Source organism: Scyliorhinus canicula, chromosome 8 (genome assembly GCF_902713615.1).
Source record: "Scyliorhinus canicula chromosome 8, sScyCan1.1, whole genome shotgun sequence".
NCBI classification, from domain to species: domain Eukaryota; kingdom Metazoa; phylum Chordata; class Chondrichthyes; order Carcharhiniformes; family Scyliorhinidae; genus Scyliorhinus; species Scyliorhinus canicula.
Genome location: NC_052153.1, coordinates 196,788,523 through 196,814,919, shown reverse-complemented (window position 1 = coordinate 196,814,919; position 26,397 = coordinate 196,788,523). Strand labels below are relative to the sequence as shown.

The window sequence follows — 26,397 nt, the reverse complement described above, 5'->3', positions numbered from 1 at the left end:
CCAGGAGCTTCTCAGTAAAGTGCCCGCCCGAGGTGAGGTTCCTGATAATGTGGGTTATCTCCTTGCCTGGGGGGGGGGGGGGGGGGAATGCCCCGGGAAATCTCGCCGCTGTAAAGCCCGTTTTTGGGTCCTGTGATATGTTGCAGCCATGTTGGCATTTAGACCCATGGCCGATGCAGAGGTAACATCCTGGCCCTTACCCACACACATTGACTCTTCTACTTTGGTGACCCCTCAAACTTTTAAACTTTTTCCCCAGCCCCTCTACCAATATTCCAGTTTGTGAACTTCTGAGATTTGAGCACTATTATTCTGGTAAATTCCACACCTCAAGGAGAATGGATTTGCTCCCACCAGGTGCGGTGTAGATACATTTTTCTTGAACACACTGCTCACAACATTCCATCGTGTCCTCAGAACGCATCAACGCAAAGCCCTAGGGGGAGAAGACAGACGATGGAATGAAACAGTTTCAATTATTCATTAAGCATTTTTTAAGTTGATACATTTGATTGATCTGCAATTTATGGATGTAAAGCTCAGTATTCAACATCCTTAAAGATGCAAACAATGCTGCACGTTATTGAGAAGCGTGTCCTTTGCAGACCAATCACCTTAAACCTAGATTGTGTCTTTCAGGGCATGATTTTAAAATTTGTAAATGATAGAAAGATTATCAGAGTTGTCAACTGTATTGAGGATTGTCTTGAAATTCAAAAGGACATCGACATGTTGGTGAATTGACCAGATAAAGTCCAATGCAGAGAGGTGTGAGGTGACTCATTTATAACAATGATCTTTATTGTCACAAGTAGGCTTACATTAACACTACAATGGATTTATTGTGAAAATCCCTGGTCACCACATTCCGGAGCCTGTTCGGGTACACAGAGGGAGAATTCAGAATGTCCAATTCACCTAACAAGCACGTCTTTCGGGACTGTGGGAGGAAACCGGAGCACCCGGAGGAAACCCACGCAGACACAGGGAGAACGTGCAGACTCCACACAGACAGTGACCCAATCCGGGATATCGAACCTGGGACCGGCGCTGTGAAGCCATAGTGCTAACCACTGTGCTACCGTGCTGCCCTGAGGGCAGGAACTATATGGAGAGACAGTATAAAATAAAGGAAGACGCTCGAAAAGAGGAACAGAAGGACTCAGTGCATATGTACATAAGACATTGAAAATGGTCGGGCATGTTGAGAGAGAAGTTAATAACCTATCCAATATCTTAGGCTTTATTGATGGGAGCATTGAGTACATGAGTAAGGAGGTGATGTTGAATGTATATAACTCATTAATTAGGTCTCCTCTGAAATATTGCGTCCAGTTCTGGTCACCATACCTGCTGAACAAAGAACCAAGAGAGCAAAAAAAATTACAGCACAGGAACAGGCCCTTCAGCCCTCCAAGCCTGTGCCGATCATGATGCCCTAACTTTACAAAAAAAATTCTGCCCTTACTCGGTCCGTATCCCTCTATTTCCTCCCTATTCATGGATCCATCCAGATGCCTCTTACCCGTTGCTAATGTGCTGCTTCCACCGCATCTGGCAGCACGTTCCAGGCACCACCACTCTCTGTGTGAAAAACCTACCCCACACATCTCCCTTAAACTTTCCCACACATCTCCCTTAAACTTTCCCCCTCTCACCTTGAAACCTGTGCCCCTGTGTATTGACATTTCCACCATTGGAAAAAGCCTCTGACTATCCACCCTGTCTGTACTTCATAATTTGCGACCTCTATCAGGTCTCCTCTCAGCCTCGTCTTTCCAGTGAAAACAATCCTAGTTATTCAACCTTCCTCATAGCCAACACCATCGAGACCAGGCAACATCCTGGTGAATCTTCTCTCCAAGCTTCCACGTCCTTCTGATAATGTGGTGACCAGAACTGCATGCAATACTCCAAATGCGGCCTTAACTAAGGTTTCACATAGCTGCAACATGACTCCCCAACTCCTGTACTCAATGACCCGGCTGATGAAGGCAAACATGGCATCTGCCTTCTTAATCACCTTGACCACCCGTGTTGCCACTTTAGGGAACTGTGGACCTGTCCGTCCAGATCCCTCGGTATGTTAATGTTCCTCAGGGTTCTGCCACTTACAGTATAATTCAGAACTAGATTTGATCCTCCAAACTGTATCACCTCAAAGAACAAAGAAGAAAGAAAAGTACAGCACAGGAACAGGCCCTTCGGCCCGCCAAGCCTGCACTGACCATTCTGCCCGTCTAAACTAAAATCTTCCACACTTCCGGGGTCCGTATCCCTCTATTCCCATCCTATTCATGTATTGTCTCTGCTTCTATCACCTCCTCCGACAGCGAGTTCCAGGCACCCACTACCCTCTGTGTAAAAAACTTGCCTCGTACATCTCCTCTAAACATTGCCCCTCGCGCCTTAAACCTATGCCCCCAGTAATTGACCCCTCTACCCTGGGGAAAAGCCTCTGAGTATCCACTCTGTCTATGCCCCTATAATTTTGCAGACCTCTATCAGGTTGCCCCTCAACCTCCGTTGTTCCAGTGAGACCAAACCGAGTTTATTCAACCTCTCCTCATAGCTAATACCATCCATACCAGGCAAAATCCTGCTAAATCTCTTCTGCACCCTCTCTAAAGCCTCACATCCTTCTGGTAGTGTGGCGACCAAATTGAACACTATACTCCAAGTGTGGCCGAACTAAGGTTCTATACAGCTGCAACATGAATTGCCAATTCTTATACTCAATACCCCGGCCAATGAAGGCAAGATGCCGTCTATGCCTTCTTGATACCCTTCTCCACCTGTGTTGCCCCTTCAGTAATCTGTGGACCCTGTACACCTAGATCTCTCTGACTGTCAATACTCTTGAGGGTTCTACCATTAACTGTATATTCCCTACCGCATTAGACCTTCCAAAACGTATTTCCTCACATTTGACCGGATTAAACTCCACTTTCCATCTCTCCGCCCAAGTCTCCAAACGATCTAAATCCTGCTGTATCCTCTGACAATCCTAATCGCTATCCTGAATTCCGGCAACCTTTTTGTCGTCCCAAACTTACTAATCAGACCAGTTACATTTTCCTCCAAATCATTTATATATACTACAAACAGCAAGGTCCCAGCCACTGATCCCTGCGGAACACCACTAGTCATAGCCCTCCAATCAGAAAAGCACCTTCCATTGCTACTCTCTGCCTTCTATGACCTAGCGAATTCTGTATCCACCCTTGCCAGCTCACCTCTGGACCCGTGTGACTTCACCTTTTGTACCAGTCTGCCATGAGGGATCTTGCCAAAGGCCTTACTGGAGTCCATATAGTCCTGTTTAAAAAAGGAGGTAGGCAGAAAGCAGGAAATTATAGGCCAGTGAGTTTAACTTCGGTAATAGGGAAGATGCTGGAATCTATCATCAAGGAAGAAATTGCGAGGCATCTGGATAGAAATTGTCCCATTGGGCAGACGCAGCATGGTTCGTAAAAGGCAGGTCATGCCTAACTAATTTAGTGGAATTTTTTGAGGACATACCAGTGCAGTAGATAACGGGGAGCCGATGGATGTGGTATATCTGGATTTCCAGAAAGCCTTTGACAAGGTGCCACACAAAAGGTTGCTGCATAAGATAAAGATGCATGGCATTAAGGTGTAAAGTAGTAGCATGGATAGAGGATTGGTTAATTAATAGAAAGCAAAGAGTTGGGATAAATGGGTGTTTCTCTGGTTGGCAGTCAGTGGCTAGTGGTGTCCCTCAGGGATCCGTGTTGGCCCACAATTGTTCACCAATTTACATTGATGATTGGAGTTGGGGACCAAGGGCAATGTGTCCAAGTTTGCAGATGACACTAAGATGAGTGGTAAAGCGAAAAGTGCAGAGGATACTGTAAGGTCTGCAGAGGGATTTGGATAGGTTAAGTGAATGGGCTCGGGTCTGGCAGATGGAATACAATGTTGACAAATGTGAGGTATCCATTTTGGTAGGAATAACAGCAAACGGGATTATTATTTAAACGATTAAAATATTAAAGCATGCCGCTGTTCAGAGAGACTTGGGTGTGCTAGTGCATGAGTCACAGAAGGTTGGTTTACAAGTGCAACATGGTGATTAAGAAGGCAATGGAATTTTGTCCTTCATTGCTAGAGGGATGGAGTTTAAGACTAGGGAGGTTATGTTGCAATTGTATAAGGTGTTAGTGCGGCCCACCTGGAGTATTGTGTTCAGTTTTGGTCTCCTTACTTGAGAAAGGACGTACTGGCGCTGGAGGCTGTGCAGAGGAGATTCACGAGGTTAATCCCAGAGCTGAAGGGGTTGGATTATGAGGAGAGGTTGAGTAGACTGGGACTGTACTCGTTGGAATTAGAAGGATGAGGGGGGATCTTATCGAAACATTTAAAATATGAAGGGAATAGATAGGGATAGATGCGGGCAGGTTGTTTCCACTGGCGGGGGTTGACAGCAGAGAACTAGGGGGCATAGCCTCAAAATATGGGGAAGTAGATTAGAACTGAGTTTAGGAGGGACTTCTCACCCAAAGGGTTGTGAATCTATGGAATTCCTTGCCCAGTGAAGCAGTTGAAGGCTCCTTCATTACATGCTTTTAGGTAACGATAGATAGTTTTTTGAAGAATAAGGATTAAGGGGTTATGGTGTTTGGGCCGGAAAGTGGAGCTGAGTCCACAAAAGATCAGCCATGATCTGATTGAATGGCGGAGCAGGCTCGAGGGGCCAGATGGCCTACTCCTGCTCCTAGTTCTTATGTTCTTATGTTCTTATATGTCCATATAGACAACATCCACTGCCCTACCTGCATCAATCATCATTTGTGGCCTCCTCGAAAAACTCTATCAAGTTGGTGAGACATGACCTCCCCTTCACAAAACCGTGCTGCCTCTCGTTAATACATCCATTTGCTTCCAAATGGGAGTAGATTCTGTCTCGAAGAATTCTCTCCAGTAATTTCCCTACCACTGACGTAAGGCTCACCAGCCAGTAGTTCCCTGGATTATCCTTGCTACCCTTCTTAAACAAAGGAACAACATTGGCTATTCTCCAGTCCTCTGGGACTTCACCTGAAGACAATGAGGATCCAAAGATTTCTGTCAAGGCCTCAGCAATTTTCTCTCTTGCCTCCTTCAGTATTCTGGGGTAGATCCCATCAGGCTCTGGGGACTTATCTACCTTAATATTTGTCAAGACGCCCAACACCTCGTCTTTTTGGATCTCAATGTGACCCAGGCTATCTACACACCCTTCTCCAGGCTCAACATCCACCAATTCCTTCTCTTTGGTGAATACTGATGCAAAGTATTCATTTAGTACCTCACCCATTTCCTCTGGCTCCACACATAGATTCCCTTGCCTATCCTTCAGTGGGCCAACCCTTTCCCTGGCTACCCTCTTGCTTTTTATGTACGTGTAAAAAGTCTTGGGATTTTCCTTGACCCTATTTGCCAATGACTTTTCGTGACCCCTTCCCGACTTAAGTTCCTTCCTACTTTCCTTATATTGCACACAGGCTTCGTCTGTTCCCAGCCTTCCAGCCCTGACAAATGCCTCCTTTTTCTTTTTGATGAGGCCTACAATATCTCTCATTATCCAAGTTTCCCGAAATTTGCCGTATCTATCCTTCTTTCTCACTGGAGCATGCCGGTCCTGAATTCTTTTCAACTGACATTTGAAAGCCTCCCACATGCCAGATGTTGATTTACCCTCAAACATCCGCCCCCAATCTAGGTTCTTCAGTTCCTGTCTAATATTGTTATAATTAGCCTTCCCCCAATTTAGCATATTCACCCGAGGACCACTCTTATCCTTGTCCACCAGCACTTTAAAACTTACTGAATTGTTGTCACTGTTCCCAAAATGCTCCCTTACTGAAACTTCTACCACCTGGCTGGGCTCATTCCCCAATACCATGTCCAGTATAGCCCCTTCGCTAGTTGGACTATCTACATATTGTTTTAAGAAGCCCTCATGGATGCTCCTTACAAACTCTGCCCTGTCCAAGCCCCTAGCACTAAGTGAGTCCCAGTCAATATTGAGGAAGTTGAAGTCTCCCATCACAGCAACCCTGTTGCTGTTACTCCTTTCCAAAATCTGTCTACCTATCTGCTCCTCTATCTCCCGCTGGCTGTTGGGAGGCCTGTAGTAAACCCCCAACATTGTGATTGCACCCTTCTTATTCCTTATCTCTACCCATATAGCCTCACTGCTCTCTGAGGTGTCCTCCCACAATACAGCTGTGATATTCTCCCCAACCAGTAGCGCAACTCCGCCACCCCTTTTACATCCCCCTTTATCCTGCCTGAAACATCTAAATCCTGGAACGTTAGCTGCCTATTCTGTCCTTCCCTCAACCAGGTCTCTATAATGGCAACAACATCATAGTTCCAAGTACTAATCCAAGCTCTAAGTTCATCTGCCTTACCCGTTATACTTCTTGCATTAAAACATATGCACTTCAGGCCACCAGACTCGCTGTTTTCAGCAACATCTCCCTGTCTGCTCTTCCTCAGAGCCATTCTGGCCCTATTCCCTAGTTCTCCCTCAATTTTTCACCTTCTGACCTATTGCTCCGGTACCCACCCCCCTGCCATACTAGTTCAAACCCTCCCGTGTGACACCAGCAAACCACGCGGCCAGGCTATTTCTGCCTCTCCAGTTTAGATGCAACCCGCCCTTCTTATACAGGTCACACCTGCCCCGGAAGAGCTCCCAGTGGTCCAGATAATGGAAATCCTCCCTCCTACACCAGCTGTTTAGCCAAGTGTTTAGCTGCTCTATCTTCCTATTTCTAGCCTCACTGGCAAGTGGCACAGTGAGTAATCCTGAGATTACAACCTTAAGGTCCTGTCTTTTAACTTTCTGCCTAGCTCCCTGAACTCCTGCTGCAGGACCTCATGCCCCTTCCTGCCTATGTTGTTAGTACCAATATGTACACCAACCTCTGCCTGTTTGACCTCCCGCTTCAGGATGCCCGCTACCCGCTATCTATTCCGCTATGGAATTCCTTGCCCAGGAAGCAGTTGAAGCTCCTTCATTAAATGTTTTCAAGATAAAGATAGATAGTTTTTTGAAGAATAAAGGGATTAAGGGTTCTGGTGTTCGGAGATATCCTGGACCCTGGCACCAGGGAGGCAACATACCATCCTGGAGTCTCTTTCACGTCCACAGAAGTGCCTATCTGTGCCCCTGACTATAGAGTCCCCAATGACTATTGCTCTTCTGCGCTTTGACTCTCCCTGTTGAACATCAGAGCCAGCCGTGGTGCTATTGCTCTGGCTGCTGCTGTTTTCCCTGATAGGCTATTCCCCCCCCCGACAGTATCCAAAGGGGTAAACCTGTTCGAGAGGGGGACAACCACAAAGGGTTTGTCCTCGCATTTGTCCGGATTAAACTCCATCTGCCATTTCTGTGCTCAAATCTCCAAATTATATTTATCCTGTTGTACCTTCTGACAATCCTTGGCACTATCAGCAACTCCGCCAATCTTTGTGTCACAAGAACATAGGAAGATAAGAACCAGGAGCAGGAGTCGGCCATCTGGCCCCTCGAGCCTGCTCCGCCATTCAATGAGATCATGGCTGATCTTTTGTGGACTCAGCTCCACTTTCCCGCTTGAACACCAGAACCCTTAATCCCTTTATTCTTCAAAAAACTATCTATCTTTACCTTAAAAACATTTAATGAAGGAGCTTCAACTGCTTCCTGGGCAAGGAATTCCATAGATTCACAACCCTTTGGGTGAAGAAGTTCCTCCTAAACTCAGTCCTAAATCTACTTCCCCTTATTTTGAGGCTATGCCCCCTAGTTCTGCTGTCACCCACCAGTGGAAACAACCTGCCCACATCTATCCTATCTATTCCCTTCATAATTTTATGTTTCTATAAGATCCCCCTCATCCTTCTAAATTCCAACGAGTACAGTCCCAGTCTACTCAACCTCTCCTCGTAATCCAACCCCTTCAGCTCTGGGATAAACCAAGTGAATCTCCTCTGCACACCCTCCAGTGCCAGTACGTCCTTTCTCAAGTAAGGAGATCAAAACTGAACACAATACTCCAGGTATGGCCTCGCTAACACCTTGCAGCATAACCTCCCTAGTCTTAAACTCCATCCCTCTATCAATGAAGGATAAAATTCCATTCACCTTCTTAATTACCCGATGCACCTGTAAATCAACTTTTTGCGACTCATGCACGAGCACACCCAGGTCTCTCTGCACAGCAGCATGTTTTAATATTTTAACATTTAAATAATGATTCCTTTTGCTGTTATTTCTACCAAAATGGTTAACCTCACATTTGTCAACATTGTATTCCATCTGCCAGACCCTAGCCCATTCACTTAAACTATCCAAATCCCTTTGCAGACTTCCAGTATCCTCTGCACTTTTCGCTTTACCACTCATCTTAGTGTCATCTGCAAACTTGGACACATTGCCCTTGGTCCCCAACTCCAAATCATCTATGTAAATTGTGAACAATTGTGGGCCCAACACTGATCCCTGAGGGACACCACTAGCTACTGATTGCCAACCAGAGAAACACCCATTAATTCCCACTCTTTGCTTTCTATTAATTAACCAGCCCTCTATCCATGCTACTACTTTACCCTTAATGCCATGCATCATTATCTTATGCAGCAACCTTTTGTGTGGCACCTTGTCAAAAGCTTTTTGGAAATCCAGATATACCACATCCATTGGCTCCCCGTTATCTACTGCACTGGTAATGTCCTCACGAAATTCAACTAAATTAATTAGGCACGACCTGCCCTTTATGAACCCATGCTGCGTCTGCCCAATGGGACAATTTCCATCCAGATGCCTCACTATTTCTTCCTTGATGATATATTCCAGCATCTTCCCTACTACCGAAATTAAACTAACTGGCCTATGATTACCCGCTTTCTGCCTACCTCCTTTTTTAAACAGTGTATAGTATAGAAAATTTTGGTAAATTATCACTAGCGCATTTGCAATTTCTCTAGCCATCTCTTTTAGCACTCTGGGATGCATTCCATCAGGGCCAGGAGACTTATCTTCCTTTAGACCCATTAGCTTGCCCATCACTACTTCCTTAGTGATAACAATCCTCTCAAGGTCCTCACCTGTCATAGCCTCATTTCCATCATGTGGCTATGCCGCTGTTGGACTGGGGTGAGCACAGTAAGAAGTCTGATAACACCAGGTTAAAGTCGAGCAAGTTGTTTTGAATCACTAGCTTTCGGATGTGAGCCTTTCAAAGTATCGCGTTGCATCATTGACTTTGTCTATATATACGTTTCTGAAACCTACCTCTTCATTCACCTGAGGAAGGAGCTGCACTCCGAAAGCTAGTGATTCGAAACAAACCTGTTGTACTTTCATCTGATGTTGTCAGACTCATTTCTATCAGTCACTGGCATGTTATTTGTGTCTTCCACTGTGAAGACCGACCCAAAAAACCTGTTCAGTTCCTCAGCCAGTTCCTCATCTCCCATTAGGGGCTGGTTTAGCTCACTGGGCTAAATCGCTGGCAGACCAAGCAGGCCAGCAGCACGGTTCGATTCCCGTACCAGCCTCCCCGGACAGGTGCCGGAAAAGCGACTAGGGGCTTTTCACAGTAACTTCATTGAAGCCTACTCGTGACAATAAGCGATTTTCATTTCATTTTTATTTCATTATTAAATCTTCCTTCTCATTCTCTAAAGGACCAATATTTACCTTAGCCACACTTTTGTTTTATATATTTGTCTGTTTTTATATTCTGAGCAAGTTTACTTTCATAATCTATCTTACTCTTCTTTATACCTTTTTTAGTAGCTTTCTGTTGCCATCTAAAGGTTTCCCAATCCCCTCGTCTCCCACGAATGAATCTTTGCCACTTTGTATGCTCTTTCCTTCAATTTGATACTCTCCCTTATTTCCTTAGATATCCACATTTGATTTTCCCTCTTTCTACCGTCCTTCCTTTTTGTTGGTATAAACCTTTGCTGAGCACTGTGAAAAATCACTTGGAAGGTTCTCCACTGTTCCTCAACTGTTTCACCATAAATCTGGACGTCTGGACTCCAACAACAATTTGTGTTTGATGTTTTTACTTTTCAACAGTGAACTGAAGGAAGCGGCACAAAATTCAATTCAAAATTATTCAGTCAGATTCTCTGTTCCTGAGACTAAATGTTGATGCTGAGCAGGACAAAAAACAAAGAACAATACAGCACAGGAACAGGCCCTTTGGCCATCCAAGCCTGTACAGGTCATGATACCAACCTTTGCCAAAACCCTCAGCACTTCCTTGTGCCGTCGCCCTCTATACCCATCCTCTCCATGTGTTTGTCAAGATGCCTTTTGAATGTTGTTAATGTATCTGCTTCCACAACCTCCCCTGCGTAAAAAACCTGCCTCACACATCTCCTCTAAACTTTGCCCCATGGACCTTAAACGGTCAGCAACATCTCAAAGAGCAGGAGAGAGGAGGACCTAGCGATAGGCAGCAACATCTCAAAGAGTGGGAGAGAGGAGGACCTAGAGACAGGCAGCAACATCTCTAAGAGCGGGAGAGAGGAGGACCTAGAGATAGGCAGCAACATCTCAAAGAGCAGGAGAGAGGAGGACCTAGAGACAGGCAGCAACATCTCAAAGAGCAGGAGAGAGGAGGACCTAGAGACAGGCAGCAACATCTCAAAGAGTGGGAGAGAGAGGACCTAGAGATAGGCAGCAACATCTCAAAGTGCGGGAGAGAGGAGGACTCAGAAACTGGCAGCAACATCTCAAAGAGCGGGAGAGAGGAGGACTCAGAAACTGGAAGCAACATCTCAAAGAGCGGGAGAGAGGAGGACCCAGAGATAGACAGCAACATCTCTAAGAGCGAGAGAGAGGAGGACCCAGAGGCAGACAGCAACATCTCAAAGAATGGGAGAGAGAAGAACCCAGAGACTGGCAGCAACATCTCAAAGAGCGGGAGAGAGGAGGACCCAGAGATAGACAGCAACATCTCTAAGAGCGGAAGAGAGGAGGATCCAGAGACAGGCAGCAACATCTCTAAGAGCGGAAGAGAGGAGGATCCAGAGACAGGCAGCAACATCTCAAAGAGCGGGAGAGAGGAGGACCCAGAGGCAGACAGCAACATCTCAAAGAGCGGGAAAGAGGAGGACCCAGAGGCAGACAGCAACATCTCAAAGAGTGGGAGAGAGGAGGACCCAGAGGCAGACAGCAACATCTCAAAGAGCGAGAGAGAGAAGCACCCAGAGACAGACGAAAACATCTCAAAGAGCGAGAGAGAGGAGGACCCAGAAACAGACAGCAAGATCTCAAAGAGTGGGAGAGAGGAGGACCCAGAGACAGAGAGCAACATCTCAAAGAGCGGAGGACCCAGAGACAGACGGAAACATCTCAAAGAGTGAAAGAGAGAAGCACCCAGAGATAGACGAAAACATCTCAAAGAGCGAGAGAGAGAAGCACCCAGAGACAGAGAGCAACATCTCAAAGAACGGAGGACCCAGAGACAGACGGAAACATCTCAAAGAGCGAGAGAGAGAAGCACCCAGAGACAGATGGAAACATCTCAAAGAGCGAGAGAGAGGAGGACCCAGAGACAGAGAGCAACATCTCAAAGAGTGGGAGAGAGGAGGACCCAGAGACAGAGAGCAACATCTCAAAAAGCTGTACAAACCATGGCTCTAGATGGGGTCAACCACATTCTGAGAAAAATCAAATTGTGATATCACAGGACAACAGAGAGTTGATTGATTGGTGAAAATTTTGCTAATTTATCCGGTTAATTTTTGTATAGATCCTCCTCTTAATCCCTGTCTGTCCTTGTAGTTTGACCTTTTAATTTCTGTTATTTTGCTATTTTAATTTTGGTACATGGACAATTAATCTGACCTATGCTTTTACGAAGAACTGCACCTTTAATTTTCAAAAGGAAACTCCAGCAGGATGTGCTGTTTGAAATAAAAAAAATGAAAATCGCTTATTGTCACGAGTAGGCTTCAATGAAGTTACTGTAAAAAGCCCCTAGTCGCCACATTCCAGCGCCTGTCCGGGGAGGCTGGTACGGGAATCGAACCGTGCTGCTGGCCTGCTTGGTCTGCTTTAAAAGCCAGCGATTTAGCTGAGTGAGCTAAACCAGCCCCTTGGTCTGACATCAGTGATGACACCTGTTGATGGACTTGGCTGGCGGCCAATGAGCTGTTTTAAAATTGCCGGGCCTCAGTTGATACTCAACGCTGATAGGTGCTGACCATTCAGAAAAGTTCTGCAGGGCAAGGAGGTTTTCATCTTGCTTTCAGTTTTAATTTTGGTCAGAAGCTGGGGAGTCACAGCTCTGATTTCTCTCTCCCATCTAATGGATTCTTTCTAAAGATCCAAAGTAAATAACCTTCTCTCTCACAGCCATATTGAGCTGCAAAGTAAACCAATCCAGCTGGCAGCTGTAGGCAAGGCCAGTTTAAAATCCTTTTTAAATTCGTTTAGGGGATGTGGGCGTCGCAGGCTGTGCCAACATTTATTGCCCATCCCGATTTGCCCTTGAGGGGGCAGTTAAGAGTGAACCATATTGCTGTGGGTCTGGAGTCACATGCAGGCCAGAGCAGGTCATTAGTGAACCAGATGGGTTTTCACGACATTCGACAATGGCTCCAAGGACATCATTAGACTTTTAATTCCAGATTTTTGTTGAATTCAATATTCACCATCCACCGTGGCGGGATTTGAACCTGGGTCCCCAGAGCATTACTCTGAGTCTCAGGTTTACTAGTCCAGTGACAACACCACTACACCATCACCTCCCCTTGTGTGGGGAATTGAGTAATGTTGGGGGACATTTTGGTGAGCCTGGAAACCAGTTCAGTTTGAACCACAGGCTGAAGCTGCGGGGGGGGGGGGGGGGGGGGGTGGGAGGGGGGGGGGGGGGGGCGTTGGTGAGGCTGAGAATCTGAAGAATCAATCTGGCCTCAGGTTGCTCTTTTGGGTGAAGGCCCAAGGTAATAAAGGTTAAAGAGACTCCCCTAGAGTGTCGAGTGATTAATTTGATTTATGGTTGACGTGTACCGAGGTACATTGAAAATTATTGTTCTGCGTCCTTACATATAATAATAATAATAATCACTTATTGTCGCAAGTAGGCTTCAATGAAGTTACTGTGAAAAGCCGCTAGTCGCCATATTCCGGCTCCTGTTCGGGGAGGCTGGTAGGGGAATTGAATCCGCGCTGCTGCCTTGTTTTGCATTTCAAGCCAGCTGCTTAGCCCACTGTGCTAAACCAGGCCCTAGATCATTCGATACATATAAAAACATAGGACATAAATACACAATGCAAATACATAGACGCACAAGCAGAGGGTGAAGGGATCATAAAAGCGAAAGGTTTGGCCAGGCTAAATTGCCCGTAGTGTAAGGTTAATGGGGGGATTGTTGGGTTACGGGTATACCGGTTACGTGGGTTAAGTAGGGTGATCATTGCTCGGCACAACATCGAGGGCCGAAGGGCCTGTTCTGTGCTGTACTGTTCTATGTTCTATGTTCTATGTTAGAGATATTGTTCGTGTTGGAATTACATTTTAAAAGTTTAGTATGGTTATAAGCGATGTAGGAAGAGGATCTGTGGGAGAGAGCTCGCAGAGAGTTGCCACATTCTGGCGCCATCTTGAGTGACTTCAATTCTGACAGGAAATCTTACAGCTGGGAGTTCTGAATGAATGGTCCTGCCAGAAGATACTCGTTTGCAATCCAATCGATGGTTTCAATCACTGCATCCTGAGAGGCCAGCCTGCTGTCAACATTGACCTCAACATTGGAAACAAGGATACCCATCTCACTCTCTTTTCATCTTTCATTTCATTTTGATTCCGATAATTTTACCTCTTCCTCTGCCTCTATGTGTTTCTGTTCTGTGTTTGGGTAGAGGGTGGGACGATAAAAGTGGGGAGTAGATTAGCTGGCCATCATTCTGATTTAATTATTGCATATTTCAACCTTCTTCCTGTTATGAATAAACAGTTGTGTCAACTTTCAAAACTGGCAGCTATAACTTATTGAGCAGTCAAGGGGCCAAAGATTCTCAAACGTTATGCAAATTATTAGTTAATTCATTCCGGGACTCCGGGATCTGTGGGGCTGGAATTGACCATGCTCTAACCCAGGGTGCTGTAACATTTTAGTATTTGCAAAGTTTTACGAGTAGTGGTGAGGTTCACACACTGCGGAAGTTTATTGGGTTGCCTGCTTAGTATTTCCATTTATCTAACTAGAGAATTTCCATCAAGCTAAATTGGACATTTCCTAAAATAATATAAGCACAAGGTAAGATTGGACAAATTAATTAGAATTTAATCTGCAAAATAATTAATTAACGATATGAATGTGAGAGCCTGTGGGGCCCTGTGCAATCAAAGGGAAATAAATCTAAAATAAATACCTGTGGCTGGAGAAACAGTTTCTCAGATTCAGTAAGTTGGAGGATGAGCTTGCACCTCGAGGAGGGGGAAAGTTACCGGGACAGCGGGGGCGGTCACAGCCCTTAGGATTAGCCCATCTGACTTGGCGGATGGTCAGGGTGAAAGAAGATATGACTGTGAGTGAGGCAGAAATGGGATTGAGAAGTTAGAAATGAAGGCGCCTCAGCCTTTCCAATGGTCTAAGAGATTTGAGGTTTTGCAGTTTGCATGGCAGAAGGCGAGGATGGCACAGTGGGTGGGTGAACTGACCATGGCACCAAGTTCAAGTGGGGGGTTAATATGAACATGGTGGGAGTAGAGAACAGTCTGGAGGTAAAGCTCTGCAGCCAAGAACGATGATCCACATAGCTGTGTTGCCAGCCTGGTACTAGGGTGGGGGACATCTGCTCAGGGCTGGAGATAGACTTGCAGTGCAAGGGGGAGAATCCAGGTGTTATAGCCCATGACAGAAAATAGATTTTACATAGAAACATACAAAGAAAATAGAAGCAGAAGGAGGCCATTCGGCCCATCGAGCCTGCTCCATCATTCATTATGATCATGGCTGATCATCAAGTTCAATATCCTGATCCCGCCTTCCCCCTTGACATCTTTAGCCCCAAGAGCTGTATCTAATTCCTTCTTGAAATTACACAATGTTTTGGCCTCAACTACTTTCTATGGTAGTGAATTCCACAGATTCCCCGCTCTCTGGGTGAAGAGATTTCTCCTCACCTCAGTCCTACACGGTTTACCCCTTATCCTCAAACTATGACCCCTAGTTCTGGACTCCCCCACCATCGGGAACATTCTTTCTGAATCTACCCTGTCTAATCCTATTAGAATTTTATAAGTTTCTACAGGATCCCCTCTCACTCTTCTAAAATCCAATGAATATAATCCTAACCGACTTAGTCTCTCCTTATATGACAGTCCCGCCACCCCAGGAATCAGCCTGGTAAACCTTCGCTGCTCTCCCTCCATAGCAAGAACATCCTTCCTCAGATAAGGACACCAAAACTGCTCACAATACTCCAGGTATAGCCTCACCAATGCCCTATACAATTGCAGTAAAACATCAGTATTCTGTTATCACCTGCCTGAATACAATTGGCTTGGGACTATTGGGTATCCCATAATATGTTTTAGTTTATTGACAACTCATCAATACAAACCAAAGTCAGCCACATGCAAAAGTAACAATCATGAAAAACAGTAAAAAGCCAAAAGCATTTACAAGATACATAAACCACCAGCTGTCAAGCCAACAACCCCCCCCCCCCCCCCCCCCCGTCCCCAACGGTAATCCCACATCGAGGGAAAGGCGCCCAATGAGCAGCACAGACCACCAGAAAAGGTCACACCCATATAGGAATACAGTTTGAGAGAGATATAGAGAACACCCCACCCCTCCCAAGAAGGGGCCACAGTTCAATCCGAAACAGTTCCTTTAAAGAGGCCACAGCGACAAAGCCAGCTTCTCCCCCTCACTATCCACCTTGATAAAGAATTCTGTCATGTTATGGTCACTCATCCCCAAGGGTTCTTTCACAACTAGATTGCCAACTAATCATTTCTCATTGCACACCACCCACTCCCAGATGGCCTGTTCCCTTGTTGGTTTCTGAGCGTATTGGTCCAGAAAACCATCCTGTATACACTCCAGAAATTCCTCCTCTATTGGACTGTGACTAATTTGACTCACCCAATCAATATGCAGATTAAAGTCACCCATAATCACAGATGTTACTATATCACATGTATCTCTGATTTCCTGTATAATGCTGTTTCCATTGATGTTTTTCAACTCCATCCAGACAATTTCACATCATCTATGCTAGAAATCTTTCCTAATATTGTTTAGAATTTGTGTGCAGGTAGGGGTTAAATTAAAGAGCAGAATCTCAAAAGTGAATATCCTGAGCCACGAACAGAACGTTGTCAGGCGTATGCCGTTAGAGAGCCGAGTGCACGAATGGAAGATTGGTGTGGGGGAAGCGGGTTTAGATTCATGAGGAAAATGGGGGCTGTATTGTTGGGACGTCTTCACCTGAACTGTGTGGGTATGAATGCTCTGTCTAAAAAAAAAGGATGAATGCTCTGTCAAGTTGAATAACCAAAGAGATAGTGTGGACTTTAAATGTTGCAGCTGTATAGAACCTTAGTTAGGCCACACTTGGAGTATAGTGTTCAATTCTGGTCGCCACACTACCAGAAGGATGTGGAGGCTTTAGAGAGGGTGCAGAAGAGATTTACCAGGATGTTGCTGGTATGGAGGGCATTAGCTATGAGGAGCGGTTGGACAAACTCGGTTTGTTCTCACTGGAACGACGGAGGTTGAGGGGCGACCTGATAGAGGTCTACAAAATTATGAGGGGCATAGACAGTGGATAGTCAGAGGCTTTTTCCCAGCGTAGAGGGGTCAATTACTCAGGGGCACAGGTTTAAGGTGCAAGATTTAGAGGAGATGTACGAGGCAAGTTTTTCCACACAGAGGGTAGTGGGTGCCTGGAACTCGCTGCCGGAGGAGGTGGTGGAAGCAGGGACGATAGTGACATTTAAGGGGCATCTTGACAAATACATGAATAGGATGGGAACAGAGGGATACGGATCCAGGAAGTGTAGAAGATTTTAGTTTAAACGGGCAGCATGGTCGGCGCAGACTTGGAGGGCCGAAGGGCCGAAGGGAGGAAGGAATCAAGTGAGAAGATGTGATAAATTAAAGAGAGAGGATAAGGTAAGAGAGGAAGTGAGGGAATTGATCACCTTCATGTGGCAGGCAGGGAAGGAGCATTCAAACATATCAGTGTACCAGCAAATCGGGCTAGGAATTATAAAAATTAAAAAAAAACAGGATTAAAGATACTCTATCTGAATACTCAAAGTAGCTGCAAGAAGATGGGTGAATCAGTGTTACAAATACATATAAACTGATATGATGTCATTGCCATTATGGAACCATGGCTGTAGAATGACCTAAGCTGGGAATTGAATGTTCACCGGATTTCAGCATTTCGGAAGAACAGACAAAAAGAAAGAGATAGGGTACCACTGTTAGTAAAGGATGGTATCAGTGCACTAGCGAGATAGGATATTCGATTGGAAGATCAAGATACGAGGTCAATTTCACCTCTCTCACTCTGTAGATTTAAGTCCTTCATGATTATTGTATTCACGTGCCTATATTTGCTGAATTACATACTGTCCTATTTGCTCTTCAGTGGACTACAAACAACATTACTTTTCTTTGCTGGCCCTTGCTGTTTCAGAACTTCAACAAAGAGAGAGGAGAGAGAGACAGAAATTCAATAAAGATAGAGGAGAGAGGGACAGATCTTCAATAAAGAGAGAGGAGAGAGAGGCAGATCTTCAATAAAGAGAGAGGAGAGAGAGACAGATCTTCAATAGAGAGGCGAGAGAGACAGATCTTCAATAAAGAGAGAGGAGAGAGGGACAAATCTTCAATAAAGAGAGAGGAGAGAGAGGCAGATCTTCAATAAAGAAAGAGGAGAGAGAGTCAGAACGTCAATACAGAGAGAGGAGAGAGAGACTGAACTTAAATAAAGAGAGAGGAGAGAGAGACAGGACTTCAATAAAGAGAGAGGAGAGAGAGACAGAACGTCAATAAAGAGAGAGAAGAGAAGAGAAAACTTCAATAAAGAGAGAGGAGAGAGAGACAGATCTTCAATAAAGAGAGAGGAGAGAGAGACAGAACTTCAATAAAGTGAGAGGAGGGAGAGAGAGGACTTCAATAAAGAGAGAGGAGAGAGAGACAGGACTTCAATAAAGAGAGAGGATAGAGGGGAGAACTTCAATAAAGAGAGAGGAGAGAGAGACAGGACTTCAATAAAGAGAGAGGAGAGAGAGAGACAGGACTTCAATAAAGAGAGAGGAGAGAGAGACAGGACTTCAATAAAGAGAGAGGAGAGAGAGACGGAAAGAATGTCAATGAAGAGAGAGGAGAGAGAGACAGGACTTCAATAAAGAGAGAGGAGAGAGGGGCAGGACTTCAATAAAGAGAGAGGAGAGAGAGACAGAAAGTCAATACAGAGAGAGGAGTGAGAGACGGAACTTAAATAAAGAGAGAGGAGAGAGAGACAGAACGTCAATAGAGAGAAGAGAAGAGAAAACTTCAATAAAGAGAGAGGAGGGAGAGACAGATCTTCAATAAAGAGAGAGGAGAGAGAGACAGATCTTCAATAAAGAGAGAGGAGAGAGGGACAGAACTTCAACGAAGAGAGAGGAGAGAGAGACAGATCTTCAATAAAGAGAGAGGAGAGAGAGAGACAGAGAAAGAACGTCAATAAAGAGAGAGGAGAGAGAGGAGAGAGAGGCAGGACTTCAATAAAGAGAGAGGAGAGAGAGACAGGACTTCAATAAAGAGAGAGGATAGAGGGGCAGGACTTCAATAAAGAGAGAGGAGAGAGAGACAGGACTTCAATAAAGAGAGAGGAGAGGGAGACAGGACTTCAATAAAGAGAGAGGATAGAGAGACAGGACTTCAATAAAGAGAGAGGAAAGAGAGACAGGACTTAAATAAAGAGAGAGGATAGAGGGGCAGGACTTCAATAAAGAGAGAGGAGAGAGAGACAGAAATAACGTCAATAAAGAGAGAGGAGAGAGAGACAGGACTTCAATAAAGAGAGAGGAGAGAGAGACAGGACTTCAATAAAGAGAGAGGATAGAGGGGAGAACTTCAATAAAGAGAGAGGAGAGGGGCAGAACCTCAATAGAGAGAGGAGAGAGAGGCAGAACTTTAATAAAGAGAGAGGATAGAGGGGAAAACTTCAATAAAGAGCACAGTAAGAAGTCTTACAACACCAGGTTAAAGTCCAACAGGTGTGTTTCAAACACGGGCTTTCGGAGCGCAGCTCCTTCCTCAGGTGAATGATTCACCTGTAAGACTTCTCACTGTGCTCACTCCAGTCCAACGCAGGCATCTCCACATCATGGCTGCCATTCAATAGAGAGAGCAGAGAAATGGGCAGAACGTCAATCAAGAGCGAGGAGAGAGGGGCAGAACTTCAATAAAGAGCGAGAAGAGAGGGGTAGAACTTCAATAAAGAGAGAGGAGAGAGTGGCAAAATTTCAATAAAGAGAGAGGAGAGAGGGGCAGAACTTCAATAAAGTGAGAGGAGAGAGGGGGAAACTTCAATAAAGAGAGAGGAGAGAGAGGCAGAACTGCAATAAAGAGAGGAGCGAGGGGCAGGACTTCTACAGCCCTTCCCTCATCAAGTAACTTTGTGGAGAAGAGTGCTAAATTGGGGAAAGGCCAAGTACAACAAAATTCGGCAGGAGCTAGGCAATATTGATTGGGAGCAGCTGTTTAAGGGTAAATTCACATTTGAAATTCTGGCCAAGTTTGCCGATGATACAAAGATAGGTGGAGGGACAGGTAGTATTGAGGAGGTGTGGAGGCTGCAGAAAGATTTAGACAGTTTAGGAGAATGGTCCAAGAAGTGGCTGATGAAATTCAACGTGGGCAAGTGCGAGGTCTTGCACTTTGGAAAAAAGAATAGAGGCATGGACTATTTTCTAAACGGTGACAAAATTCATAATGCTAAAGTGCAAAGGGACTTGGGAGTCCTAGTCCAGGATTCTCTAAAGGTAAACTTGCAGGTTGAGTCCGTAATTAAGAAAGCAAATGTAATGTTGTCATTTATCTCAAGAGGCTTGGAATATAAAAGCAGGGATGTACTTCTGAGGCTTTATAAAGCACTAGTTAGGCCCCATTTAGAATACTGTGAGCAATTTTGGGCCCCATACCTCAGGAAGGAAATACTGGCACTGGAGTGGGTCCAGCGGAGATTCACATGGATGATCCCAGGAATGGTAGGCCTAACATACGATGAACGTCTGAGGATCGTGGGATTATATTCATTGGAGTTTAGGAGGTTGAGGGGAGATCTAATAGAAACGTACAAAATAATGAATGGCTTGGATAGGATGGACGTAGGGAAGTTGTTTCCATTAGCAGGGGAGACTAGGACGCGGGGGCACAGCCTTAGAATAAAAGGGAGTCACTTTAGAACAGAGATGAGGAGAAATTTCTTCAGCCAGAGAGTGGTAGGTCTGGGGAATTCATTGCCATAGAGGGCGGTGGAGGCCGGGACGTTGAGTGTCTTTAAGACAGAAATTGATAAATTCTTGATTTCTCGAGGAATTAAGGGCTATGGGGAGAGAGCGGGTAAATGGAGTTGAAATCAACCATGATTGAATGGTGGAGTGGACTCGATGGGCCGAATGGCCTTACTTCCACTCCTATGTCTTATGGTCTTATGGTCTTATGGAAATGTGGGAGTTTTTTAAGGAAAGTTTGATTAGAGTGCAGGACAGACATGTCCCTGTGAAAATCAGGGATAGAAATGGCAAGATTAGGGAACCATAGATGATGGGTTGAATTGTGAGACGAGCTAAGATGAAAAAGGAAGCATACATAAGATCTAGGCGACTTAATACTGATGAAGCTTTGGAGAAATATCGGGAAAGTAAGACAGTAATACGCAATAAAGAGGGCTAGAAGAGGTCATGAAATATCTTTGGCTAACAGGGTTAAGGAAAATCCCAAAGTCTTTTATCCGTATATGAGGAGCAGGAGGATAACTAGAGAAAGGATTGGCCCACTCAAAGACAAAAGAGGGAATTTATGCGTGGAGTGAGAGGAAATGGGTGAGATTCTTAATGAGTACTTTGCACCAGTATTCACCAAGGAGAGGGACATGATGGATGTTGAGGCTAGGGATGGATGTTTAAATACTCTAGGTCAAGTCGGCATAAGGAAGGGAGAAGTTTTGGGTATTCTAAAAGGCATTAAGGTGGACAGGTCCCCAGGACCGGATTGGATCTATCTCAGGTTACTGAGGGAAGCACGGGACGAAATAGCTGGGGCCTTAACAGATATCTTTGCAGCATCCTTGAGCACGGGTGAGGTCCCGGAGGATTGGAGAATTGCTAATGTTGTTCCTTTGTTTAAGAAGGGTAGCAGTGATAATCCAGGGAATTATAGACCTGTGAGCTTGACGTCCGTGGTAGGCAAACTGTTGGAGAAGCTACTGAGGGATAGGTTCTATTCACATCTGGAAGAAAATAGACTTATCAGTGATAGGCAGCATGGTTTTGTGCAGGGAAGGTCATGTCTTACAAACCTAATAGAATTCTTTGAGGAAGTGACAAAGTTAATTGATGAGGGAAGGGCTGTAGATGTCATATACATGGACTTCAGTAAGGTGTTTGATAGAGTTTCCCATGGCAGGTTGATGGAAAAAGTGAAGTCGTATGGGGTTCAGGGTGTACTAGCTAGATGGATAAAGAACTGGCTGAGACAGAGAGTAGTGGTGGAAGGGAGTGTCTCAAAATGAAGAAAGGTGACTAGTGGTGTTCCACAGGGATCCGTGCTCGGACCACTGTTGTTTGTGATATACATAAATGATCTGGACGAAGGTATAGGTGATCTGATTAGCAAGTTTACAGATGATACTAAGATTGGTGGAGTTGCAGATAGCGAGGAGGACTGTCAGAGAATACAGCAAAATATAGATAGATTGGAGAAATGGCAGATGGAGTTCAATCCAGGCAAATGCGTGGTGATGCATTTTGGAAGATCTAATTCAAGAGTGGACTATACAGTCAATGGAAGAGTCCTGGGGAAAATTGATGTACAGAGAGATCTGGGAGTTCAGGTCCATTGTACCCTGAAGGTGGCAACGCAGGTCGATAGAGTGGTCAAGAAAGCATACAGCATGCTTGCCTTCATCGGACGGGGTATTGAGTACAAGAGTTGGCGGGTCATGTTACAGTTGTATAGGACTTTGGTTAGGCCACATTTGGAATACTGTGTGCAGTTCTGGTCGCCACATTACCAGAAGAATGTGGATGCTTTACAGAGGGTGCAGAGGAGGTTAACCAGGATGGTGCCTGGTATGGAGGGTGCTAGCTATGAAGAAAGGTTGAGTAGATTAGGATTGTTTTCATTGGAAAGACGGAGGTTGAGGGGGGACCTGATTGAGGTCTGCAAAATTATGAGAGCTATGGACAGGGTGGATAGCAACACGCTTTTTCAAAGAGTGGGGGTGTCAATTACAAGGGGTCACGATTTCAAGGGAGATGTGCGTGGAACGTTTTTTACGCAGAGGGTGGTGGTTGCCTGGAACGATTTGCCAGCGGAGATGGTAGAGGCGGGCACGATAGCATCATTTAAGATGCATCTTGACACATATATGAACGGGCGGGGAACAGAGAGAAGTAGATCCTTGGAAAATAGGCGACAAGTTTAGATAAAGGATCTGGATCGGCGCTGACTGGGAGGGCCGAAGGGCCTGTTCCTGTGCTGTAATTTTCTTTGTTCTTTGTTGTTCAATAAAGAGAGAGGAGAGAGAGGCAGAACTTCAAAAGAGAGAGGAGAGAGAGACAGGACTTCAATAAAGAGAGAGAAGAGAGAGATACAATTTCAATGAGAAATGTGGGAGGTGGGACTTCGATAAAAATTGTGGAAAGGGCTGGACTTCAAGAAAATGAAGAGTGGCATCACAGTAAAACGGAAGTTCATTGGTTGATAAGAAACTCTGAATAGGCTCAGTGTTCTATCTTCTGTGAATTGGAAAAGCATAATATTTTTAAATAAAGAGCTATATTTTGATTTCGAATCATAGATTCCTACGGTGCAGACAGAAGCCATGCGGCCCCTTCGGGTCTGCATCAACCACCTGAAAAAGCACTCCACTTAGAGCCACTGCCCCACTCTAGCCCCGTGACCCTGTCTAACCTTTTGGACAGGCGACCTGAGGAAGGAGCAGTGCCCCGAAAACTAGTGATTCGAAACAAACCTGTTGGACTTTAACCTGGTGTTGTCAGACTTCTTACTGTACTCACCCCAGTCCAATGCTGGCATCCCCAGACCCTGTCAACCTTTTCGACACTAAGGGGCAATTTGGCATGGCCAACCCACCTGACTTGCACATGTTAGTCAGTGGGATGAGCATCTGGAGGATTTCCACACAGACCAGGGAGAAAGTGCAAACTCCACACAGTCACCCAAGGTCGGAATCAAACCCAGGTCCCTGGCGCTGAGAAGCAGCAGTGCCAGTGTGGCCTAACTCAGAAGCTCCAGGAATAAGGATAATTTATGGCCAATATAATAAGGAAACATAATTAAGCTAAAGTCAAATTAAGTTAACATAAGGGAAGTAAAGTTAAGACATGGTGGGGTAGTTCCGTCGAGTGTGGTATGTGTTCTGTAATATGTGCAAAGTCATGGACACTTCCGGTGTCCGAGACGACCACATGTGCAGGAAGTACTGCCAGCTGCTGAAACCTGGGCCGGGATTCTCTGACCCTCCGCCGGGTCGCAGAATCCACGGGGGTCGGGGGGGGGGGGGGGGGGGGGGGGGAATCCCGTCCCGCCGCCGGCGGCCGTATTCTCTGGCGCCGGTTTTCGGGCGGGAACGAGATTCACGCCATGCCAGTCGGGGGCCGGGACCTGGCAGGTAAGTTGGCTGGTGCGCTCCTCTGAGGGGCGCAGGGGAATCCGACCCCGGGGGGAGTGGGGGGGGGGCACGGTGGACTGGCCTGCGATCGGGGCCCACCAATCTGTGGGCGGGCCTGTGCCAAGGGCTCTGCCATGGCCGACGTGGAGAAGACACCCCCCTGTGCATGCGCCAGAATACGCCGGCCGGTCTGCGCATGCGCGGAACCATGCCTGCGGTTCTGGGCATGCAGTAACATGCGCAGTCCCTTCAGCGTCAGCTGGCGCAGTGCCAACCCTTCCACAGCCTGCTAGCTCCCGGAAGTGCGGAGAATTCCACTATTTCCGGTCGGCCTGACAACGGAATGATTTGCTCCGTTTCTGACGCTGGCGTCTGGCCATCGCGCCGATTGCAGAGAATGCCGCCCCTGAGCTGCGGGTTTCAGAGCTCGGGTGGTGGCTGGGGTCATTGTGCCTCCTCCGGAAGGCTGAGAGCTACGTGGATAGCACATTCAGAGATCTAGACCGGGATTCTCCGGTATCCGGTGGGCGGAACGTACCAGATCGGTGGGCCCCGATCACGGGCTAGGCCATCGTGGGTGGCCCCCCTGTGGCTGGATCCCCCCACTGCCCCCCCCCCCGAGGACTCTGCTACCCGCCCTCCACGCCAGATATCGCCAGTACGAACCTGGTCTAATCCACGCTGGTGGGACTGGCCGAAAACGGGCGGGCGTTCGGCCCATCGGGGACCGGAGAATCGCCGAGGGGGGGCCACTGCCAATGGCCCCTGACTGGCGCAGTGCGGTCCCCGCCCCCGCCCGAAATCCGTTGCCGGAGAATTTGGCAGCCGGCTTCGGAGCGTCGGGGTGGGATCCACGCTGTCCCCCCCCGGCGATTCTCCGACCCGGCGGCGGGGGGGGGGTTGGAGAATCCCGCCCATGGTCACACTGCAGCTTTAGGACCTGGAGGCAGGGAGGGAAAGGGTGAACAGTCCAGGAGAACGAGGCAGGCAGTGCAGCAGTCCGTTGGGATCCTGCTGAGAAATCGATTTACTGTTTTGGAAGCTGTGAGGGTGCTGGTTGCTCACAGAGTTCAGTCAGAGCCATGTTTGTGGCACCATGAGTGGCCCAGCTGTACAGCGAGGAGGAGGGATGTAGGAAGAGCAATAGTGTTGGGCATTGATCAGTGAGTAGAACAAACAGACATTTTCGGGGCCATAGCTATGACTCCAGGATGGTATGTTGCCTCCCTCATGCTGTGTCATTATACTAATGTATAGCATGTGAAGAGTTAATGTTATAAGAACATAAGAACTAGGAGCAGGAGTAGGCCATCTGGCCCCTCGAGTCTGATCCGCCATTCAATGAGATCATGGCTGATCTTTTGTGGACTCAGCTCCACTTTCCGGCCCGAACATCATAACCCTTAATCCCTTTATTCTTCAAAAAACTATCTATTTTTACCTTAAAAACATGTAATGAAGGAGCCTCAACTGCTTCACTGGGTAAGGAATTCCATAGATTCACAACCCTTTGGGTGAAGAAGTTCCTCCTAAACTCAGTCCTAAATCTACTTCCCCTTATTTTGAGGCTATGCCCCCTAGTTCTGCTTTCACCCGCCAGTGGAAACAACCTGCCCGCATCTATCCTATCTATTCCCTTCATAATTTTAAATGTTTCGATAAGATCCCCCTCATCCTTCTAAATTCCAACAAGTACAGTCCCAGTCTACTCAACCTCTCCTCGTAATCCAACCCCTTCAGCTCTGGGATTAACCTCGTGAATCTCCTCTGCACACCCTCCAGCGCCAGTACGTCCTTTCTCAGGTAAGGAGACCAAAACTGAAGTAAAGTAAGTATGTTCAGCCTCGCCACTTGAGGGAGCTAAGGGACAGTACTATATATTGCACTGGTTCTTGGGTTTCTGGGGGAGAGTGGATTAGAACTGGAGAAGACAAGATTAGAAGTGTATTGCAGAGCTAGTTAAGATATCAAGATATAGTCATAGTGAGTAGATAAGACCATAAGACATAGGAGCAGAATGAGGCCACTCGGTCCATCGTGTCTGCTCCGCCATTCAATCATGGCTGATATTTTTCTCATCCCCATTCTCCTGCCTTCTCCCCATAACCCCTGATCCCCTTATTAAACAAGAGCCTATCTACCTCTGTCTTAAAGACACTCAGTGATTTGGCCTCCACAGCCTTCTGCTGTAAAGATTTCCACAGATTCACCACCCTCAGCATAATCAAAGACCCCTCCCACCCGGCTTACTCACTCTTCCAACTTCTTCCATCGGGTAGGAGATACAGAAGTCTGAGAACACGCACAAATAGACTCAAAAACAGCTTCTTCCCCACTGTTACCAGACTCCTAAACGACCCTCTTATGGACTGACCTCATTAACACTACACCCTGTATACTTCACCCGATGTCGGTGTTATGTAGTTACATTGTGTACCTTGTGTTGCCCTATTATGTATTTTCTTTTATTTCCTTTTATTTTCATGTCCTTAATGATCTGT

The 26,397-nt window shown here is 46.2% G+C and overlaps 1 protein-coding gene across 1 annotated transcript in view; it reads right to left on the bottom strand.

Moving 5' to 3' along the window:
• LOC119969956 (von Willebrand factor-like) overlaps positions 1-26,397 on the bottom strand; it is a 117,207-nt gene that overhangs the window by 38,150 nt on the left and 52,660 nt on the right. The window contains exon 6 of the mRNA XM_038803922.1: positions 329-436. Coding sequence (XP_038659850.1) covers positions 329-436 — 108 coding nt within the window. The remainder of the gene's footprint in view (positions 1-328; positions 437-26,397) is intronic.